Source organism: Cyphomyrmex costatus, unplaced genomic scaffold (genome assembly GCF_001594065.2).
Source record: "Cyphomyrmex costatus isolate MS0001 unplaced genomic scaffold, Ccosl1.0 scaffold611, whole genome shotgun sequence".
In the NCBI taxonomy this organism is placed as follows: domain Eukaryota; kingdom Metazoa; phylum Arthropoda; class Insecta; order Hymenoptera; family Formicidae; genus Cyphomyrmex; species Cyphomyrmex costatus.
The window spans coordinates 5,082-27,556 of record NW_017280169.1 but is presented as its reverse complement, the minus strand read 5'-3'; the positions used below and the strand labels follow the sequence as shown (position 1 = coordinate 27,556).

Here is a 22,475-nt window from a genome sequence, read left to right as displayed (position 1 = left end):
AATTTATAATAAAAGTGACAATAAGTATATTACGAATTAATAAACATATGCTTTCCGATTTAGTTGTTTCTGAAACTAATACAAATAATAAGCATTTATACATCAAGCATAAAATAAGTAAAGATTCTTTCACCTATTGCTCACAATAACTAGCAACAACTAACAAAATAATTGTTAAAGAGAAATAAAGACACAAATTATATATACAGAGCGAGTTTTTTGATTCATCGATTGATCAACATGTGCGATTGATCAATCGAATGAATTAAAAAACTCGCCCACACTAAACATCGTTTACATAGCTCTTGTTTAAGAAGAATATGCTTATATCTTGAATATATTTACTTTTGTGTGACTCGATCGAAGTTCGTGCTCAAAATTGGTAATTTTTATCACACAAAATTGAAATATTAACAGTTTTTTCTGTACATACTTCGATCTAAGCAAACTATGAGTAAATTAAGAGATGTGTATATATACAGGGGAAATGAAAAGTTACTTTTTAAAAGTAACAAGTTACAGTTACTCGTTACCGAATAAAAAAGGTAATGAGTTACCGTTACTAGTTATCGCTTTTTAAAAGTAACTCGTTACAGTTACCGTTACTAGAAATGTAACTTTTCGTTACTTTTCTGTTACTTTTTAAAAATCAATCTGAAAATGTACTTTTGCAATGTTTTTTGTTTAAATGTTAATAAAAGCAATATATATATACATATATATATATATATATAGCATAATATAGCATTGACACTATTTATAGGAATTTTTTTATACTTTACAGAAAACTAGAAGATTATATAAGATTGTATAAGACTATCTGAATCACAATATAAGTTAGAAATTTAAAAGAAAATTAAGAAATACATATAATCTCTTTATTATAATACAGCTATATTTTTACTTAATCTATACTTTTAGCTGTAAATCAATATTTTGATAGAAAGAAAATTATAACGCTATAATTAAAATATATAACAGAAGTTTTGCAAAACGGGATATTTTCCAATTGCTCAACATAAATGTACACAGAAATGTAAAGCTTTTTACACAGCTCAATTAGAGCAAAGTGTGTACTATGTTTAGATTAAGTTAAACTAAAGTGTAGCTTTTACGCTTGTATTAAGTAAAAACACTCAATGTTCTACAACCACATTTATAGCTGTCGTAATTAATAACATGTAATTGTTACGTAACAGAATAACGTATCCAATCGTATGCAAAGTAACGATAACAGTAACTGTAAACTACGTTATCTAAAAAATGTAACTACGTTACCGTTACGCAGTTACCAAAAAAAGAAAGTAACACAGTTATCAGCAAAGTTACCAAAAAAGTAACTTGTAACTTTAACTTCGTTACAAGTAACGATCGAGTTACTTCCATTCCCTGTATACATATTTTATATGCTTGTGTATTGTGAGAAAAAGGGTCAATGATAATATAATACACGCGCGATCTATATGATTGAAGATAATGCGTCGAGAGCATAATTCCTGTATATATATAAATATGTACAAGTAACCCTGTTTGTATTTGTGAGTCACAGTGATAAGAACTGGTAAGGGTCATTCCTTGACTTGCATGAACTCAGTTTATTTTCTCTGAGCTACGATCACACATCATGAAGTTCGACACAGGTATATACATATACATATATTAAAGTAATAAAAAGAAACAGACGTCTACATTATTTCAAGCGAAATATTTACAATCTTAATAATTATTACTGATAATGAGAAAAGTCTACTTTCTCCCCTGTTTTTAATATATCTTGTAAAAGTTTTCAATAATTGTGAAAACATACAAGAGAATTGAAAACTGGAAAATGATAAGTCAGATAATATATAAGGAAAATCTTTCTTTTCTAGATTTCAATTTGATATCTGTATTAGCACAAAGGATAGGAAAAATATTATTCATATTCTTATTTTTAAGCACCGAGACTATCACGCAAAATTTATTCAGATCTGGGAAAGAATATGTATATTCTTACAATGTTACATCGAGCACTGGTGTGTTAGTGCCTTCTAACGCAGCTTCTTCGTGGAATCTTAATGGAAAACTTGTAATTCAAGCGGAAGATAACTCTGTCACAGTACAGGTATTTTCAAAATAGTTGTCATTTTCTTACTTTCGTTTTTTCTTCTTTTCCATTATAAAAAACGTATATGAATTTTTTAAATTTTATTATATTATAACCTGATGTGTAATATCTTAACTTTTTATATTAGTTACAATCATTGAAGACGAACATGCATAATGGCAATGTAAAAGAAGTGATAGAAGATATTAATATCTATGATGATGCTGTAGAACTTTTGAAACCTTTCCGTTTATCATACAATAAAGGGCTTATCGAGAACTTCAACACTGAAACTGAGCCCGCATGGACGACGAATATAAAACGAAGCATAGCTGGAATTTTACAACTGGATCTTTTTAATTTAGAAAAAACAGTCGCATTTAATTCTAGTGAAGTAAGTGGCGGATATAAATATATGCGAATAAATATATATTGCACACAACGGCTAGATTATATATATACATATATATATATATATATACACACACAATATTAAATATTATGTGTATATAATAATATACAGTCTATAAGAATGTTGTGGAAGGCACTAAAATACAGAAATTATAATTCACAGATAAACCATTATGGAAAATGTGATGTTGATTACATTGTAAGTCAGGAAGGCGATAGTCGTTTGATAAGAAAATCGTTTGATCCGCGGATGTGTATTAGACATCCGAATCGCTACTGGTCGAACGTTCCTAAAATACAATGCACTGATGAGGATCAAGTACGTTTGTCACTGATGACACTGTACAACATTTTTATATATTTTTTTTTGTAGATTATGAGTTCATAATTGAAAATATACCAGCATGTCAGTCTTTGGAGAAAAATCGGTTCATTAATTATTTGGGAAACGCCAAAATTCTATGATTATATAATTGATTGATAGTTAATTTTATTGCTGTCAAATAATTAAGGTATTCTATTATATGTATATTATTGTTGGAGCATTTTCAATTATAAATTCGCAATATGCAGAAAAAAGATCATCTGTCTTGAAAAGTTATATATCAGTCACTTATATCATAAAACAAAATCCTTTTTATACTTTGTTATGTAATCTAGATATATTTCTTTAATATAGTTTATTGAATTATGCGAATATCTATATATACTATGTTATATATTTTTTAGAATCCTATCTTGAAAAGTAGCGAGAGAGTGTATCAATTAAAAACCGATGGATTCGTTCACAATATCATCTCTGTAAATACATCTGGAAGTATCTATGTGCAGTCTTTTCAAAGTATGGGAGAGGCGCATTATCATTTTGTTCGGTATATTTTACAAACATATATGTATTGTATTATTTTATTACTGTTCAAAGTGAGAATTAAATATATAAAAATTGCTTTATTTTACATAGACAAACTATTGAGTTAGACTCAATGAAGGATATAGCAAATAAGATAATTACAAATAATTTACGAACTACAGTCCTTCGACACGAGCTACCGGAAGCAGATCTCACACAGGGTAGAGGTACACCGGATAAAAATTTCGTTTTTGAATCTGTGAGCTTAATTTTCCTCTTTTCTTTTCCGCCTGTTTTGTTATTCCAGTTAAACTCTCATCAAATCGTTGCAGATAAGCCGTTTATTAGATCGTTTAAGCAACAGGCTCGAAAATCCTGGTTTGGATACCGAGATTCATAATTTTCACAACACAACGATATCAGTGCTCCTCTATTATCTCGGTATGTTAAATCGGATTGACTTAGAAAAGGCCTACACTCGTATTTCAGGAACTAGTTATAAAGAAGAAACGACACGGTATATTTATACTTTAATAATCCCTTTTGTTACACTCGTCCTTATTTTTTGAGATAAATTATATATTTCTGTACTTTTTGTCTGAACAGAAATATGTTTCTCGAGGCGCTGTCGCAAGTTGGAAGTAGAGAATCTGCGCTTTTTATATTAGATCTTATTCAAGGCAACAAAGTATCCGACGTATCTGCGATTCAATTACTCATGCGACTACCATTTCACATAAAAAAGCCCGACGTTCAATTGCTGGCCAGTCTCCAACCGCTTCTTACGCTGCCGAGCAAAATCAGCGCGGAGGTGCAAAATACCGCGATTCTTACTTACGGAACATTAATATACAAAACTTGTTCGGTGCATTGTCCATATGAGATGTTAGATGATTACGTACGCCTGTATCTCGATAAATTTACTGGTATATGTAATACAATTTATATTATACATCTGTTTCGTGTTGCAATTTATATTGTTCGAATAAGACTTCCGGATAAGATTCAATCCATGTTATAGGAACTACTCGGTACGAGCAGAAGATGGTCTGGTTGGAAGGTTTGGCGAATATACAGCTGGGTAGAGTTGTTGAATTCTTAGAGCCTATAGCTAGCAGCAATAATGCTGAATCGCGAAATTTTCGAGTACTTGCGGCTTGGGCCTCTATTCCCACAGCACCGTTGAGACCCGACGTTGTAAGTGATCTTCCGTGTACATTTTATACATATATCAATGTTTTCAGGGCTGGGCATGTATTTAAAATACTTTTATTTAAAACACAGTTTTCTCGCAATAAAAGTAGATTTCATATTTTATATTTCCAGCGGGGTGTACATGAAAGTATTACATATATTTTGTATTTAAAATTGAAAGGTTGAAAGAAGCTTCATGTATTTCATAATATAAATAATAACATTTATTGTCATTCTTAGTATTTAAAATACAAAATACAAAATACTTTCAATCTTTCATTATTAATACTGAGAAATACAAAATATAAAATCGCTTTAAATTTTAAATTGTGAAATTATTATAATAAAGTTTGTCAACTGTTTACATCGTTTGCTTGTTTATAATACCGAAATTCAATATCTTAATTTTGTCGTTTTTAAAAAATAACAAGCGTTATCTTAGTACTTATATTTTTAAAATATAAAATACTTTTATATATATATATACTTCCATAAAATATAAAATGCAAAATATTTTCATGTACACTACTGAAATACAAAATACACGATACAATTGTCTTACAAATATCATTTTCAAATAAAAGTATTTTAAATACATGCCTGAATGTTGTTTTACTTACACAGATCATGTTTGTCCATCATATTTCATATTGAATTACATATAATAATTTTGCAGATTTATCCTGTATATTGGCCAATTTTGCTCAATAGAACCGAATATTTGGAGATGAGGGTCGCTGCATTAACTTTGCTTATTGTTTCCAGTCCTACGCCGAACAGATTGATCTCTGTGTATTGGTACATGCAAAATGAGCCTAATCAACACTTGTATAATTATTTTTATACAATGCTAAAATCTATGGAACGCACTACGTATCCCTGTTACAGGCGCATGTAAATACGTGTATGAATTTATCAGAGCGAAAGAGAACAATAACAATATTAATCGAATATTAATTTTTACATCGTTGTGTATTCATAATGTATCTACCGCACTAAATTTCTTGATTTAATTTATGTTGCTTAAATGAATTTGTACTGTTCTTTTATTTGTTATTGGGGTTTAACATAAATGATTTATTTAACATTTTTATATGTATTTCTTAAATTTTTTAATTGCTGCTACGGGATTTTACAGAAGCAAAATCGCGGCCCAATTCAGTCGCGTACTTCGGGTACCGAATAATAAATATATGATTACTGGTAATTATTTAGTTGATTATCAAGATTCTTTGAGAAGATTCGGTGCTATGATGCATGGCATTATCATAGCCAATCCTTCTACGAATATTCCTGAAGTAATATACGTGACTTTAAGTAATTATGCTAGTGGAACGCACCTTAATCACGTGTCTGTAAGTATATATATATATAATTTCCAAAGCAAAAATATTTGCATTACTCTCTTTTAAATAATAATTTAATTTAATATCTATTTTTAACGCAACATCAGTTGTATATCAAAGCGGAGGGTATTTTCCACTCATTAGCGACTTCCTTTGAAAACCCGACAAACATAAAAGATATTCTAAAAGAATTCAAAGTGGATGAACGCAAAAAAGGCTTTATGCATTTAGAAATAATTGCGCGTATTCAAGAAAAGACAGTATTGTGCGTTCATTGGAATGAAACGAACATAATTGAAGGGTTGAAGTGTAAGTAGTTTGTAATTTATAATCGCGACTGTATAACAATGTTATATCATTTACTTATTTAATTTTCTAGACTTGTCCTCTTTACCGGATAACATATATCAAATGTATTATAACATGGAGTTTCACGTTAATCAACAACGTATAAATGTGCCGTTGACAATAGAATCGGTGCAAGCAACCGATTTTGGTACCAATGTTAGACTCGCGATGACGGGAACTTCTTTGTTTTCAATGAGAGGTAATTTTACACGCGATTTTCCTGGACGGAACAATCATATTGTTTTGCGGTAAGATTATATTGTACATATTTTCATGCGTATAGTTAAACATAATTGCATGTATTTACTTGCGCTTGTTTTTGTAATATTTATCTAATAGCTTTTAAAAACATTCCACTACGAAAATAGCACATCGATGTATGACATACCCAATCCAAATCAATTGCTAACTTTTATTTAAGGAACATAACAATACAGATGTAGGTATCTTTACTAATAAAAAAAATTAAAAATAATAGAAAAAGCAATTAAAAAAGAACCAGATATGCCATACCAAAAAGGTGTTTGAGCGCTAGAAATAATTGATAATTTATAATTAGATTTTGCTTGTTTTTTGTAATGCAAAGTATAAACAAAAAAACGATCTAAATCGAGCGGTAAGATTTTTTATACAAGATTTTTTTATATAATAAATTTCTAATTTACAATGTTAATAAGAAACAAAACATAAGATATATAAAAAATATAAATAATAATTATCGAACGTTTCGGAACTCACAGGTCCTTCTTCAGCGATTATATAGATAATATCAAATCTTATTTGGACCGCGTGAGAGTTTCAAATTAAATACCGATGAGAATAAATTTATGGTCAAGCTGGATCTCAGATGTTCCTAATTTCATATGAATTTATATATTACGTATGTAGATCCCTAAATGCGCGCCGAAATTTTTTTCAGACTTACAACGCAAACTATTAAACTACCTCAGTACTATCACGAGTTAAATTAATTAACAATCTAACAATTTTTGATGCTCATTGCATCTAGAATCTTAATAATATGTTGAATGACATATTAAAATCTATGAATGGCATATTAAAAATCTGTAAATAATTTAATTACGTTGCCAAAAAAATATTACCTTGGCCGGGAGTCGAACCCGGATCGCGTGCCAATTTTTATAGATGTTTACAATGTGTTATAGAGATGATAATTTATATATATATATTTTTTTAATAGATTTCTTTATGTATTTGAAATATTTTTAGCACATCTATTCACGGCATTGAAACGATAGAAAATTATAATCCACTAGTTGATTTATGGCATAGCGCTGAAAGAGTTCAGTCGTTACATGGATATCTTCCTATTAACATTACACTTGGATTAGACGAACGACCATTCATTTCGTACAACACCCTAGAAGGTATCAGTCTTATTTAATTAATTAAATAATTATACTAAAACAATTTATACGATATTCAACTTAACGTATTTATAATATTCAAGAAATAGATTTCATAAATCATAGTCATTTCTTAAAAATACTTAACATTTGGTTGAGTATCCCATTCAATCTTAACGTTTTACGTTCTAAAAATTGCGTTGCAGAACATCTTAAAACAGGAATTACAGTACACGCTAGAACGCTCACGAGAATTAAAGGTGCTAATGTCCGATCAAAGTTGAATCGAGTTTGTCGTTCGTGCTCCGTGTCACATACGGTTGTAAAATCGCCGTCCTCTCATCTGCAGGTAATTATTAATTCGATAGGTATTTCTTTTGCTATTAAATTTATAATAATTAATACGTTAAACAGGGCGAAATAAGAGTCAAATTACAATTAAAAACTAAGATAAATAATGAGCATATATGGTAATAAAAAATATATGGTCATTAAAAAGATCCACTACACTGGATCTTTTTTATGAGAAATTGTCTTTAATATAATTAAATAAAATTAAATAAACGTTTTTCGGTCCTAAATACGCGTATATCTCTTTATATAAAATCTCGATCAAACAACTATCTCAGGCGTATAAGGTAGGCTTCCACTACAATGCCTTACTGATGAGTCCAGTAGTGGAAGCTGGGACGAAACGCCAAAAACAAGTGATATTCTTCGTAGTATATTAGAATAAATTAATGAATATGGTCACATTTAGGACCGAAAAACGTCTTAAAAGATGGTCACATTTAGGATCGAAAAACGTTAATTTAATTTAATTTAATTATATTAAAGACAATTTCTCACAAAAAAGATCCAGTATAGTGGTATATATGCTCATTATTTATCTTAGTTTATTTTCAAACCACGTATATAATCAATTAATATAGTTATAATTAAAAATCTAAATCTGATAATTTATTCTTCGCAATATATTAGAATAAATTATTAGATTTAGATTTTTAATTGTAATTTGACTCTTATTTCGCCCTGTTTTTAACCGTATTAATTATTATTATATAAAAGAGTCCTTGAAATCTTCAATTTATTTATTAAATTTATATTAATTTATAATATATTAATAAATATACATATAAATCATTTTCTTCTTTCTTTATTTTCTATACAGACGATGAATATTCTTAACGTTGGGCTTCCTGAGTTAGGTAGTTGGTTACAAGTAAAGATATTCGATTGTGAAAACATGATGTCGTATAAAACATTAATCAACGACATTTGGTTCTCTCATCGAAGCAATTATCAGTAACGTATCATTTATAATAATCCATATTTATTTGTATGTATAGTGTTTCGTAATATATTAACAAATAACTAGAAAAAGTAATAATTTTATATGAAAAAATAAAATTAGTAAAAATATAGAATTTTTTATATAAAACTTAACTTCAATATTGAAAATTTATTTACGTGGATTTGATTGTGTTTACATTTAAATTTTATTATAGATTATTTCTGCTCATATTTGTCATTAGTATGGTTTTTATATCTTATTATCTCATTTTTATTATTTTATCAAAACACATCTTATTCTCGATTTTACTGAAAATTATAGAACATGGCCAAGTATGAAACTTGTCTTAATCGGATTGCATTTTTTGGATTACTTCACTTTTGTGCCGCCAAAAGGTAGCTGTGGATTAGCTACTTATATTGAAGCACTCAAATCCGGACCGTCACAGGTACGATACAGATATTTGTATGAAATTATACATAAAAAATCAAAGAAAGAATTTTGTTCTTATGTCCACGGATGCAAAAAGAGAGAAACTGCCGTCAAGTACATTTCGTATGCTTGTATTATATACTATAATATTTATTACGTTCGTTATATTCGTTATGATTTTTTTTATTAGACAAAATTGGAATACCTGAAAAGTGAAAATCATCACATTTTATCTTTAACGCACTACGACCTGCAGTCCTCGCAGGTTCTTCATCAATGGAATCTAGCTGGATTATACGAAGCCACAAGTTGGTTATCGGATGTGATCAAATTTAAAGCAACCAAGATTGTACCTAATGAACATGTATTTAAGGTAAATAGAACAATTCTATATGAAATTTACATACGGAAACAAAATTGATCGAATTAACCTGAATCTGGCTACAATAACTTGATTATTTGGTGAAAAATGAACGAAATTTTCATTAATGCGACAAACAAATTTAATTACTTATACATTCTATTTGATATAACCAGACAAATTTGGTGGCACGCATTCTAGTTAAGGCAACCAGATAACATATGATTATGTACGCTTGGAACAAGTCAACCAAATTATTAGTTGTAATATCATGATATATATTATTAACATAGATTTTTTATTCGACGAAACAATCTGGTTCGAAATGAGGAAAAAGTTTTTTCTAGGTAGATTATTGGTTTAATCTTACATTTTTTATTAGGTATAGTTAGACAAATAATACAGATAAATAAATTACAGCACTTTAATCTGATATCTTCTGATTCATTTTTGGTACATGAGAAACTTTTGCACAATTTACATCATTCAACTGATCGAAGATCATTCAACCGATAGTTGAGAAGATGTCAAAAGCTGGCTACCAAACGCAATCGTTAAGAAACAAAATGTCTAACCAAATTTGTCTGATTAAGATAATGAATATTTTAGATTATTCATATTTAACCAAATAGTCAGGTTGTTATATCCATGCTTCATATTAATCCAACCAATCTTTTTCGCTTGCAAGATCTAAACTATGTTGGTGTTGCATCTAAATGTTATACAAATACCAGATCTTTTAATTATTAAGTAGAAGTTTTGTTTAATTCTATCAATACTTTTTTAACCATATATGATATAAGCCAACTATGTTTTTTATCCCTTGTATTATAGTTACAATAACTAGATATTTGGATATTATTACTACATACACACTAACCAAATTCTAACTATTATCATATTTAAATGGTTAGTCGACTTTCTGCCACAGTAGAGTTAAGATATAAGTTTTCGTCTAAGGTAATGAAATACTAAGTTTCGATCTTCTAATTTATTACAAAATACCTATTTAAAATGAACGATTCAAGATCGGATTTTGTTGTGTTTCTTGTGAGGTATGTTACTGTAGATTGTTTTCAATTATCGTATATATGAAAAGATAAAATAAATAATATTTAAAAAACAACATAAAATGTACGACCTTTACGAGCAATAATTAGATCTTAAAAATTAAAATCTCAATTTAATATAATCTTACAAAGACATCATACATGAATTTCAAAATTGAAATTCATGTATGATGTCTTTGTAAGATTATATTAAATTGAGATTTTAATTTTTAAGATCTAATTATTGCTCGTAAAGGTCGTACATTTTATGTTGTTTTTTAAAATTGTTCGTGCGTGATATTATTATTATTGTAAATAATATTTCTTTAGAACTGGAACATCTCATCGAGCAATTTGATGTGACATGTCTTACAAGGATCATTTTAAGTTGAATTGATGTTTGAATGAATAATATGCATTAGCTGAGGAAGGTTCAAAATGAACCGAAACGTTCTATTTAATTTTTGAATAAATTGACTTTGAAGAAAAATCTATTTTTATTGGATTTGCGTAACAATAACAATGCTGTACTCTCATTTGCCCTTTGATTACCGATTTTTTAAATGGTTTGATTGCGTAACTGAATATTTGAGTACAATAACCAGAAATACTCTTTTACCAAAATTTGTTTAACCAAATATATCATGTTAATTCAACCACGATTGTTTTTTTCCGCGCAATAACGTTAAATGTAACTGAAATTGATTTAGTTTTGCGTAGAGATCGAAAGACACACGCCATGGCAGTGGGAGATTTTGAGTAACGAACCAAGTGGGTCCTCTCGCATTAAATTGAATATCATTTGGGGATTGTCAGATACTGCAAAGGGCAAATGCAGCGGATCGTCTCTGTCTATTAATTTAATTGGTGAAATCAGTAGTAAGCAGCTCGAGGAAAGTAAGAGAACAAGCTGGCCGTTCGGCGAGTGCAGAAAAGAATCTGCGGGGAAAAGAGTTGTTCCTTACACGAACTCTTGTTACGAGGTATCGAAAGAAATGTCAACCCTGCGAAAATATAAAATCTTAGCGCAATACGAAAACGTAAGTTTCAAAGGTCCCTTTCGTAAAACTTTATATATAAATATATAATGATATAATAATCAAACTTATAATGAAAACGACAGTTACCAGAGAGTTTGTCCAAACTATTCTGGAAATTATATGCCTTGTATGATCTTATCGGTGGTAACAGCAGTACTGCAAGAAAATCCGATCAGTTTGCGATAACAGCGATTTTTCCGAAAGACTCGAATGCCAGTGAATTGCAACTTAACGGGGATAAAGTTGCGATCGAATACGATTCGTACTTCATTGATCTTTTCTTGACACGAACGAGAATTCACAAGTATATGGAGATACCTTTGTTCAAAATGTTTTCTAGTACGTAATATCGCGCTGATTATTTTAAATTGCCCGTATTGATGAAAGTACCACGATATTTTACGATATTTTAAGCGTTATTTAATGTAATGTTATAATTTAGGCGCATGTATTATAACGTCAGATTCTATAAAATCGGCATATAATACAGTTTACAACTTCACTAAAAATAGCGAAGTGATATTACTCGGACAATGTTATGATGAGAATCCTAGATTTGTTTTAACGGCTGTCAATGATATGTATGGAATCAGTGTCAATTTAACTGATGAATCGGGTACGACACGAATTATGGCTGATAAGGATAGAGGAACCCTACATAATGCCACATCATACATACAATTGCAATCTGACTACACATTTCATAAGCTAGGAACTAAGAAGTAAGTAGAGAAAATAGCATTTAATATTAAATAATCTCAAAGCAAATCCATAATATATGATCTATGTTAAAAATAAAAAATTTTATGTTTAAAACGAGAGAATCTTTCATATTATTAATTTATAATATATACAGGATGTTTGACGAGTAATGAAAAATTTTGTTGCATAGGAATAGACTGGACTAAACTGAGAAGAAAAGTCCCGTATCATTTTACAATTTTCGCAATAGTTAACAAGATATTTTTATCAATTAATATCTCATTAAATATTGCGAAAATTATAAAATGATACAAGATTTTTCTTCTCAGTTTAGTCCATTCTACCCCTATGCGACAGAATTTTTCATTACTTGTCAAACACCCTGTATATCACTCTTGCTCTTTGATTATAGAGTAAAAAAATGTTTTAATTGTACAGGATTAAAACGGGCGACAAGGCAATTGATATATTGCTATCTAATATTTTTCTGTATATGCACTGGACGCAGGAACAAGTTCTGATGTTTTTCCCCAATCATGTACTGGAATTTAGTTGTGGAATATGCACCCTCGATCATCCCAACATCGACAGATTATACGAGAAACTCTAATTTACTCAGTAAAGGATGTACTACATGCATATAATGCAACGTAATATTAATGATGTCACAAAATAATAATTTTATATTCATTTTTTTATACATTTTTTAATATCTGATAAATAGCATAGTACAAAAAAGATATCTATATAATTACATAACTAGAGTTCAGATTTTCGGCCATCGAATAATTCATTAGTCAATTAAGGTTTCTTAATAGTCACCATAGCCGTAGTGAATAGGCTACAGGCATGCATATTGATTAAATAACATGTAAAGCGCTCTTATTCAACATGTGTAGCTTATTTTCATTTACATACATCTTTTGACAGATTATTTACTGACTGTCAGGAGGGATAAGCATAGTTTTTGTCCATTTTTACGAATGTTTTAAAACAATCTCATTATTTGATTTTATCCAATTGTTTTTATTTACAAATGGCAAGTAACAAAAATTATCATTTCTCACCTCTGACATTACTATGCAATATGGCTCTGGTGACTATTCACGAACTTTATAATGGTAAAAATTTCCTCATTATTCATTATCAGTTTTATCAGTCATTTAATTAATTATTAAAAGAGCTGTTAATGAACAAATACAGGGTAATGTAAGCCGAACATCTGAATAATTCATACACACAATCATTCCATTATAATTTTATCATTCTATTTCTTTTCCATCAAAACATACAAATTTTAGCAAATAATAATAAGCAGCTCTATAACAAATGACTAAATGTTAAAGTTCTAGATAATATCCGATTACTAGCCATAAATATTGTTTACTATTTATTATAAAATAACACTGAGAATTTTATATAATAGTTTCTAGATAAATAATCTGAACTCTTTATTAACCAGTCTTAATCATTAAAAAACTTATACTGTACGAAATTATATATGCAAATAGAAATACACACATTATGTACAGGTTATACAAGCGTTGTTAATAATTACATTCGGCATGTAAAATATGCCTCTTGTAATACAGATTTTGTTATAATGTGTACTTTAAATTTCTATTTAATACATATATGACAATTTAGAAATATCTTTTTAAATTGTATATTTATTTTTCTAATAATGTCCTTATATTTTCTAAATCGCCTTGTTGCGATATGCAAAGAAGTAAATTATTTGTATAATATAATATATGAAAAGATATTTATTCCGATCATTTCAATTAAAAAAAAAAAAACTATTTCGTTATCCGTAAAATAGTTCATTGTTACTCTTTTTGTTCACAAGATCACTTATTCGTTTTTAAGGCACATATCTAAATGCTGGTTCATAAGATTTTCCGATATTACCAGCATACATACTGGACAGGGATATTTATTTTCCGTGGAATTATTTTCTACAGCAAGCGCATCATCGTTATCGTCCTCCTTATCATCTATTATTATCTCATCATTAAAAACGCTTCCAATGCATTCTTCGAGATGTTCATTTAATGACATTTCAGGTGCAATGTGTGCGTTACAAACTAAACATTTTCGTTCAAAATCAACTACATCGTTATTACAGGTGCTAGTACTTGGTTGTGGATTCTCCATCAATACAGAATTATCCAAACTAGAATTAGAAGAACTGTTTATAGTAATTAAGCTATCATCAAATGACGCACGAGAGGTGGAAGGAATGGCAGCTTTACGAGCTGTATCTGCTTCTAATAGACATTCATCAAGATGCTGGTTAATATCTGTGGCCAGTAATCTTTTATTACAAACGGGACAAATGACGCATTCGACTGTTTCGTTCGAATTATCCGATCTTAAGCGCTTATTAGGAACGGTGTTCGTATCAACATTTTGTTCTATCACTGGTGTAGAAAACGTTCGAATAGGCAATATTAACTCTTCATTGTTGTTATTATTATTGATATTATTATTAATCTCATCAATCAGTGATGTAGTATCGTTTATTAGGCATGAGTCTATATGTCTATATATATTTTCTAAAGTCATAGGTATGTTACAGATAGGACAAGATATGGAATTATTTCTTGGATGACTTAGATTTAAAACCGGATCATTAGCAGTTGCTTGTCCCGCGACCAATGTCGAAGTTGAATCTCTTCTACCTGATTCACCTCGAGGACTATTATCATTATTTAGTTTGAATTTGGTTAAAAGATTACTCTGACCACTGCTACTGCCTCCCACAACACCAGAACAAGAAAACTGGAGATTCTTGGAAACATTCTTTGCATCATCCTTCTTTGCGTTTTCACTCGAACTGGGTAGTTCGAGTATCAACCCATGTACATTATTACTATTGCTGCCAAGTTTCTTCATTCCCAGTGACAAATCTTGAGTATCTTTCTCATTCACAGTATGAGATAAACTTGTTCCACCATTGTCTTTACTAGTACTAGGCTTAACATTGTCCCTTCGAAACATTTTAGCCACGTCCGTTGGTAACCAATCAGTTATTCTTTTATTCTTTAACTTATCACTTTGGTTTGAACGTGATTTGAAATTCTCTGGTTCTTTGATCTTCGTAAATTGACCATTACAACTTTGTTGATGTCCATGCCACCAGAAGTCTGATGGACCGGGTGGACGATTCATGCTTCGTCGAACCGTCCCAAAAAATGGAGGTTTGTGCTGACAAGGTCCGTTACATTTCCACCAATGCTGTTTGTACAGCTTTACTTCATCATGAAAGTTGTGATAAATCTATATTCAATTAACAAATTTAAAAAATCTTGTTATTTAGAATTAACAAATTTAAAGATTTATGATAAAATATAGATTTCATAAAACTTCATGAAACTAGAAATATAAAGACTTCATGACAAAAACAAATAATTGAAGAATTAAAGGACTCTTTTATATAACAATAATTAATACGTTAAAAATGGCGTATAACATATGTAGTCCCCCCAAATTGCGCGCCGAACAATACCTTACTGATGAGTCCAGTAGTGGAAGCCGGGACGAAACGCCAAAAAATTATGTGATATTCTTCGCAATATAGAATATTAGAATAAATTATCAGATTTAGATTTTAAATTGTAATTTGACTCTTATTCGCCATTTTTAACGTATTAATTCATGACAAAATATACATTTTTTTTTTTCAAAACATGAAAATATTTAAAGAATATAAGATAATCAAAAGGCTCAGTTGAATAAATCACAAAAATAAAACAAGATGCTAATTTGAGCCGACACAAGTTCTTGGAGTGCACTTTTCTTACAATTTATTAGAAATAAAAAAAACGTATACGTTTTGACCTATGATTAAAGTCTTCCTCAGTACAAAATATAATAATATAAAATTAACGATTAAATATAAAATTGCGTATATGATGGTAGCACATACAACTATACTTAATGTAAATATAAGATAAGAAATATTCAGGTGGTAATGTCCAAATTCAAGTCAAATCTTGTTCATCATATTGTTAAATTTAATGATTGTCAAGATTAGACAATTTTTTGTATGGTTGTAGTATAGGTTCCATTAAACTGAGCAGTCTAATGAATAGTTTTAAGGACAATGTATCTGTGATAATGTAGATTTTTGGAGTAGTCACACATCACTGTTTGATAGTGTAAATATTAAGATAAAAATGTTATAGCTCACTGTTATATTGGTTCCCGCTTCTTTATTTATCCTGTGCATGTGTTTGCAAAAATTTGGTCCATGACCATCCCGGTCCTTATCATTATTTGTTATGAATAAATATGCATGAATCATCTCATGCTGCAATTTAACACACAAAGATATTATCAGTATACAATATTTTTACACAATAGCCTCTGTTACACAAAAAAAATTATATTTTTATATTTATTTATCAAGAAGTGTAGGGTGATTCTAAATCAAAACATAATACAATATTTTTACACAATAGCCTCTGTTACACAAAAAAATTATATTTTTATATTTATTTATCAAGAAGTGTAGGGTGATTCTAAATCAAAACATAATCAGCAAGTGAAATATCAGGTAACTCAGCGCTCAGTTTGCGAACTAACAATCGGCATATCTTACTCCTCCTATAACTCGTTTTGTAAGAGAGATTAATCTATTCTTCCTCTCTTCCTACTAATATCAAGAAACTTACCAATAAGGTTTCGACCAGATCCTTCCTTGGCCTGAGTTTAAGAAGTGGTGCACTGAGTGATATTGTACACTCCTTATTATGCGAGTTAAAGCGACAAACTCCAGCACAACTATAAACAATTGCAAATTAGTCTTGTGTGTTGTCTGCTACTAGAATTGAACTGAACTTAGTGCAATCCAGATAAATAATAGTAAATTTACTTATATACAGAAATATTTTGAAATGATGTACAAAATATTTTTGTATGTAAGCTTACCATCATTTACATATTTTTTTATTTTATTATTCGTTAATTTTTGCACTATTTGTACAAAATCTGTTTTCTGCAGCTAAACTAGTGTATACTTTTAATTTAATTATTCAAAGTGAAATATGTCTGATGTTTGTCGAAAGTAAAAGAGTTCTAACGTAGTCTAATACAGGAAAAGAAAATAGACCACTAGTACAGCCAATTCGGTAAACTTCTGCACAGAGTTCTGTTGCACTGGAAAATAGCATTGCTGACGCCATTTTAGGAACAGAAAACGCTTTAGTTCACTTTTTAAATTAGTACAACCATAATGTAAGAATAGAAAACAAAACTGATATGAAAACAATTATCAATTTTTGAAGTCAAATATATATCTTGAAACAAAGTAAAAATTACAAAAGTGAGTAAATTCATAAAGTGTTTTGATTAATATTTAATATAACAAGAATAAAATAATTTTATAAATTTTAAGTGCAGCGGATTATATCATTCTTGTTTAATATTAGTAAACAACAAAATTGTAATGATTCATTGGTCACATTCAGTAGACTCAACTGTTGCGGAGTAGATCTATGAGCGCTCACGGATCCGCACCACAACAGTTGAGTCCGTTGAATGTGACCGCTGTTACACTGTTACCTTTCTTAAAAAAATGCCTTAGGTTATGAGAAACATTTACCTTGTCATTCTATTGCTCCATTTTACTTCGACATGAGATAAAGTATTCCAAAAGAAACTAGCATTAAATTGTACAAACATTGTGTGAATATTAGGAGTGGGATCAATCAATTCCAATGCTTGATCGACCAACGATCGTATATAAGTACTTTTCTAAAAATAAACAATTTTTCTTTTACAATGCAATAAAGATATTGAATCCAAAGTAAATTTATTTTTGATAGAATAATCAAGTTCTCATTAGAAGAAAACAAATACCTTATTCAAGTTAACTGCATTTCCTGTCACGCTTAAACGATTCAACCTTTCGTGCCTCTCTTCGTACTGTCTTCGTACCTGGTCTCGTCCATGTATAAGTGAAAACATTTCTCGAAACGACATCGTCTCTTACAAACTTTGTTCTCGTGTCAACAAGGAAAATCCAGTAGTTTCTTGAAAATATGAAAGACTGCGAAATGTAACGTTATTTATCCTTCTCCGAAGTACCTCGCATCAAGTGAAAATAAAGACAAAAATATTTTTTCGTATCCATAGAACATTCGACGGAGTCGTATGATGTGGTATGATGCAATGGCTGCGTTCAGCAGACTCAACAGTTTTGCAACCGTTTTATGATTCGTCTCGCTGATTGGATTATAATTTTAGATCTAAAGGAATAGTCCTATCTCAGCAAAGAATCATAAAACAGTTGTAATAGAGACCTAGAAAACAGAGATGCGTCATTGAAGGGTATGGCTTGATTGGCTGTCTAAATCACGTGATCAGAGAGCCATTTTAATTCCCTATTGCATCTAAAGCGGGGAGCATAATGCATAAACCATATACATAAAGAATTTGATTGGTCCATAAGCAAATACATAAGAAAATGAACCAATCAATTTCCTTATGCATTCGTTTATGCGGCTATGCAAATTTGTGTGGATATAGCTTAATAGATATAGTTTTATAACGTATGTACATACATATATATATATATAGAGAGAAAAATTTAGACAATACAGTGTCGAAGTGCAATAAAAACTATTATTATGGTGTAAGTATTCTTATTTGTGTGAATATTTAATATCGGACTTAACCTAACCTAATCTAATCTTTCTACCTTTCGCATCAACTGTCATCAGCTTATTGGTCAAGAGCACTTATATTGAATTATAATGGCGGTGGTTACCTAACCCGACGCAATGTCGCATCTCTGTTTTCTAGGCCTCTAAGTTGTAAAACTGTTGAGTCTGCTGAACGCGACCAATCTATATCCATTTAAAGGTGCCTTTTCACGAGCTGCTGAAACTGACCGTTCCAGCGACGAAAAAGGTCACATGATAAAAATTGACGAATAGCAAGAGAATATGACGCTTGCTATTCGTCAATTTTTATCACGTGACCTTTTTTGTCGCTGGAACGGCCAGTTTCAGCAGCTAGTAAAAAGGTACCTTAAGGGTCGACAGGAGTGACCCACTCCACTCCCGTAATATTTTTGTTAGCCTTTTTTTTTTTTTTACAAAAAAATAGGTCTGTACGAGCCTTCAGGAGCCTTTTCTGATTACGAATATCACAATCAAAACACGATTCATGTTATATTTTAGCCATAATTTCAGCATAAATGTATAGATTTATGAGTGCAAATCAGTGCAGATCTGGGTTAGTTATGCTCATTTTTCTTCTCAAAAAAAACAATATTTTCTTATGAAACCTGTTGGGATTTCATTGTTATATTGCTGGGAAGGCTCGTACAGAGTCAGATTTGCAAATTGATTCTTGAAAATTTTTATTAAAATAAGATCATGTATACACCTCTCAACTGCACATCGAGTGAGATAACAGAACAAATTTTTATTATGCCTTTTTTACAAAAAAAATAGCTCTGTACGAGCCTTCAGGTGCCTTTCCTAATTACGAATATCACAATTAAAACGCGATCCATCCAGTATTTTAGCCGTAATTTGGGAATAAAAAATTTATCTCCACAGGAGTGGAGTGGGTCACTCCTGTCGACCCTTAAAGGAGCCTACAAACCAGAGCGGCGCAGCGGTGAAGCGGCGAGCGATAGCCAATGAGAGCCATGCTTTTGCGTAAAAGCATGGCTCTCATTGGCTATCGCTCCCCGCTTCACCGCTGCGCCGCTCTGGTCTGTAGACTCCTTAAGTCTGAAAGAAGCTAAGGGCTACGCAGAATAAAAGAACAGGGAACAGAGAATAAGAATTTCAACCTATCAGAAATCATGTACTATGGAATACACACTGTTTATTCCACAGTACATGATTTCTGATAGGTTGAAATTCTTATTCTCTGTTCTCTGTTCCCTGTTCCTTTTATTCTGTGTAGTCCCTTACTTTTATGCTTAATTGTAGCTGCTATAACGGAACGGCATTTGCAGTACTGCCAGTGCTGGTAGAGTGCTGATATCGGACGATGGCTGCAAAACTTGTTATATTGTCGGAATTAGCGAAGCATTTAATAGAGGCTGCGTTCCGCAAAGCGCATATGCACGTATTTTACATAGTGAGCGTCACGTATACTATAGGGGAATGCGCGCATATGCGCTTTACGGAAAACAGCCAGATTCAGATAGTGAATGTTCAAACAGCGAAGAAGAAATTGAATCGTTATTGGTAATGGCTTTGTATGAGAAATGTCTAATGCCACATGCACGTTGTAAGGACACCGCCATGTTTCTACTGCGAATGCCTCACCTCGTGAGCTGCAGTAATGCAAGCAGGAAATGACGACAAAATCTATAACGTCATATATGTATAACACGAAGTAAGAGAGAAGGAGACCGAACTTAATAGAACGCAAGCTGAAAAAGTGGTCCTGATTCGTGACCCCTAATTGGGAGGGAATCCGCTGAAAGGAATGGATTCTTATGGTTGAGCGCTATTTGCAATTAACCTTACTCGAACAGTCCGGCCTGGCTTGCATTCACGAAGTAAGAGCGTGCTTATATTATACGGAGAGGTTAAGACTAAAAGTTCCAAAAAATTAAAAAAGGTAAAGATTTATAAGAATTAATAGTGAATTCGATCACTTGCACTACGCTAGATTAATACGTACTAAAAGCTACTGTGCACGAAATTAGCAGAATTAAAGCATATAAATATTATAAATTAAACGATTAAATATTCAATAATATAATATAATAATGTAATATTCATTTTAATATTAAATATTCAATATTTCACCTTTTTTAATTTTTTGGAACTCTAACCTCACCCACGATCTCTTACTTCGTGACCTCTCCGTCTAATGCAAGCAATGGATCAGGCCGGACTGTTCGGGTAAGGTTAGTTGCAAATGGCGCCCAACCATAAGAATTCATTCCTTTCAGCGGACTCCCTCCCAATTAAGGGTCACGGACTAGGACCATTTACGTTTCACAGAGTTCGATCTCCTTCTCTCTTACTTCGTGATGTATAACAATACCCTCAAATTTTACTGCAATGTATATCGGAACGGCATTCGCAGTGCTGCCAGTATTGGCAGTGCATATCGGAACGCACCCGTAGCATTATAGTACCTATAATAGGTACTCTAATAGGTACTCTCTAGGTACCTATAATAGTATTGTTCGTTTTGTCTCTCGGGAGCTGCTCGGAGTCGCTCTGAATAAACCCAGCGTACTCGGATGTGATCCATTTAATACTGCAAATGCTTCGTTGATCAATCAGAAGAAAAAATTTTACGAATTGATCAATCAAAGTATGTTTTGAGGTATCTACAACATTAAATAGACCGCATCCAAGTATGCTAGGTTCGTTCGGAGCGACTCTGATGCTCTCGAGAGACAAAACGAACGATATACTTATAGGTACTCTAGTAGCATGCGACGAGAGCACGTCACAGTGACGTGTTTGCCACGTACGGTGCCGACAGGGAAGTTACGCCGCATGTGCTGGCACCCTCACAATCACGACATATATATTTCATAAATATACAGGGGTGCGTTCAGAAATGACACTCAGATAACTCTTGGGTGCATTTTTGACAGGGAATGGAAGTAACTCGTTACTTGTAACGAAGTTACAGTTACAAGTTACTTTTTTGGTAACTTTACTGGTAACTGCGTTACTTTCTTTTTTTGGTAACTGTAACGGTAACGAGTTACATTTTTTGGGTAACGGTAACGAAATTTCCAGTTACTTTTGTCGTTACTTTGCATACGATTGAACACGGTTCGATTGGATACATGCTATTTACAGCGCTTATCAATAAGACTTGAAAGCTCTTAGACATTCGGCCGTTATGATTCAGTAATTATTTTACACTTCTATCTTCTATGTAATACATAGGACATACAAATATTTCAGTGTTTGCTGCATATTTTACAGTTTTATAATTACAAAATTGTGTTTAAAAAAAATTAAAAAATAAATTAAATAATAGTAAAATGA

The 22,475-nt window shown here is 31.1% G+C and overlaps 2 protein-coding genes across 2 annotated transcripts; one reads left to right on the top strand and one right to left on the bottom strand.

Moving 5' to 3' along the window:
* Positions 1 to 1,828: 1,828 nt before the first annotated feature.
* LOC108779768 (uncharacterized) lies at positions 1,829 to 13,142 on the top strand. The gene is made up of 21 exons (XM_018547270.1): positions 1,829 to 2,104; positions 2,235 to 2,480; positions 2,661 to 2,816; positions 3,227 to 3,369; positions 3,459 to 3,606; positions 3,680 to 3,864; positions 3,954 to 4,273; positions 4,369 to 4,544; positions 5,218 to 5,435; positions 5,680 to 5,896; positions 5,995 to 6,196; positions 6,267 to 6,483; positions 7,466 to 7,623; positions 7,809 to 7,951; positions 8,774 to 8,907; positions 9,218 to 9,344; positions 9,519 to 9,701; positions 11,449 to 11,778; positions 11,862 to 12,117; positions 12,221 to 12,500; positions 12,919 to 13,142. Exons 1-21 carry the CDS (start codon positions 1,829 to 1,831, stop codon positions 13,088 to 13,090), a joined length of 4,287 nt encoding a protein of 1,428 aa, XP_018402772.1. The 3' UTR covers positions 13,091 to 13,142.
* Positions 13,143 to 14,326: 1,184 nt separating this feature from the next.
* Positions 14,327 to 18,578, bottom strand: mh (DNA-dependent metalloprotease SPRTN). The gene is made up of 5 exons (XM_018547279.1): positions 18,346 to 18,578; positions 18,089 to 18,240; positions 17,160 to 17,268; positions 16,676 to 16,795; positions 14,327 to 15,762 (listed from the first exon to the last, which is right to left on the bottom strand). Exons 1-5 carry the CDS (start codon positions 18,466 to 18,468, stop codon positions 14,335 to 14,337), a joined length of 1,932 nt encoding a protein of 643 aa, XP_018402781.1. The 5' UTR covers positions 18,469 to 18,578; the 3' UTR covers positions 14,327 to 14,334.
* Between the last annotated feature and the right edge of the window lie 3,897 nt (positions 18,579 to 22,475).

Coding starts and splice junctions, on each gene's coding strand:
- mh (XM_018547279.1), bottom strand. CDS start 18,468: ATGTCGTTTCGAGAAATGTTTTCACTTATACATGGACGAGACCAGGTA. Junction 17,269..18,088: donor TGGAGCAATAGAATGACAAG/GTAAATGTTTCT, acceptor AATTGTTTATAG/TTGTGCTGGAGTTTGTCGCT. Junction 16,796..17,159: donor ATCTGGTCGAAACCTTATTG/GTAAGTTTCTTG, acceptor GTTAAATTGCAG/CATGAGATGATTCATGCATA.
- LOC108779768 (XM_018547270.1), top strand. CDS start 1,829: ATGATAAGTCAGATAATATATAAGGAAAATCTTTCTTTTCTAGATTTC. Junction 4,274..4,368: donor GTATCTCGATAAATTTACTG/GTATATGTAATA, acceptor TCCATGTTATAG/GAACTACTCGGTACGAGCAG. Junction 11,779..11,861: donor TCTTAGCGCAATACGAAAAC/GTAAGTTTCAAA, acceptor TGAAAACGACAG/TTACCAGAGAGTTTGTCCAA.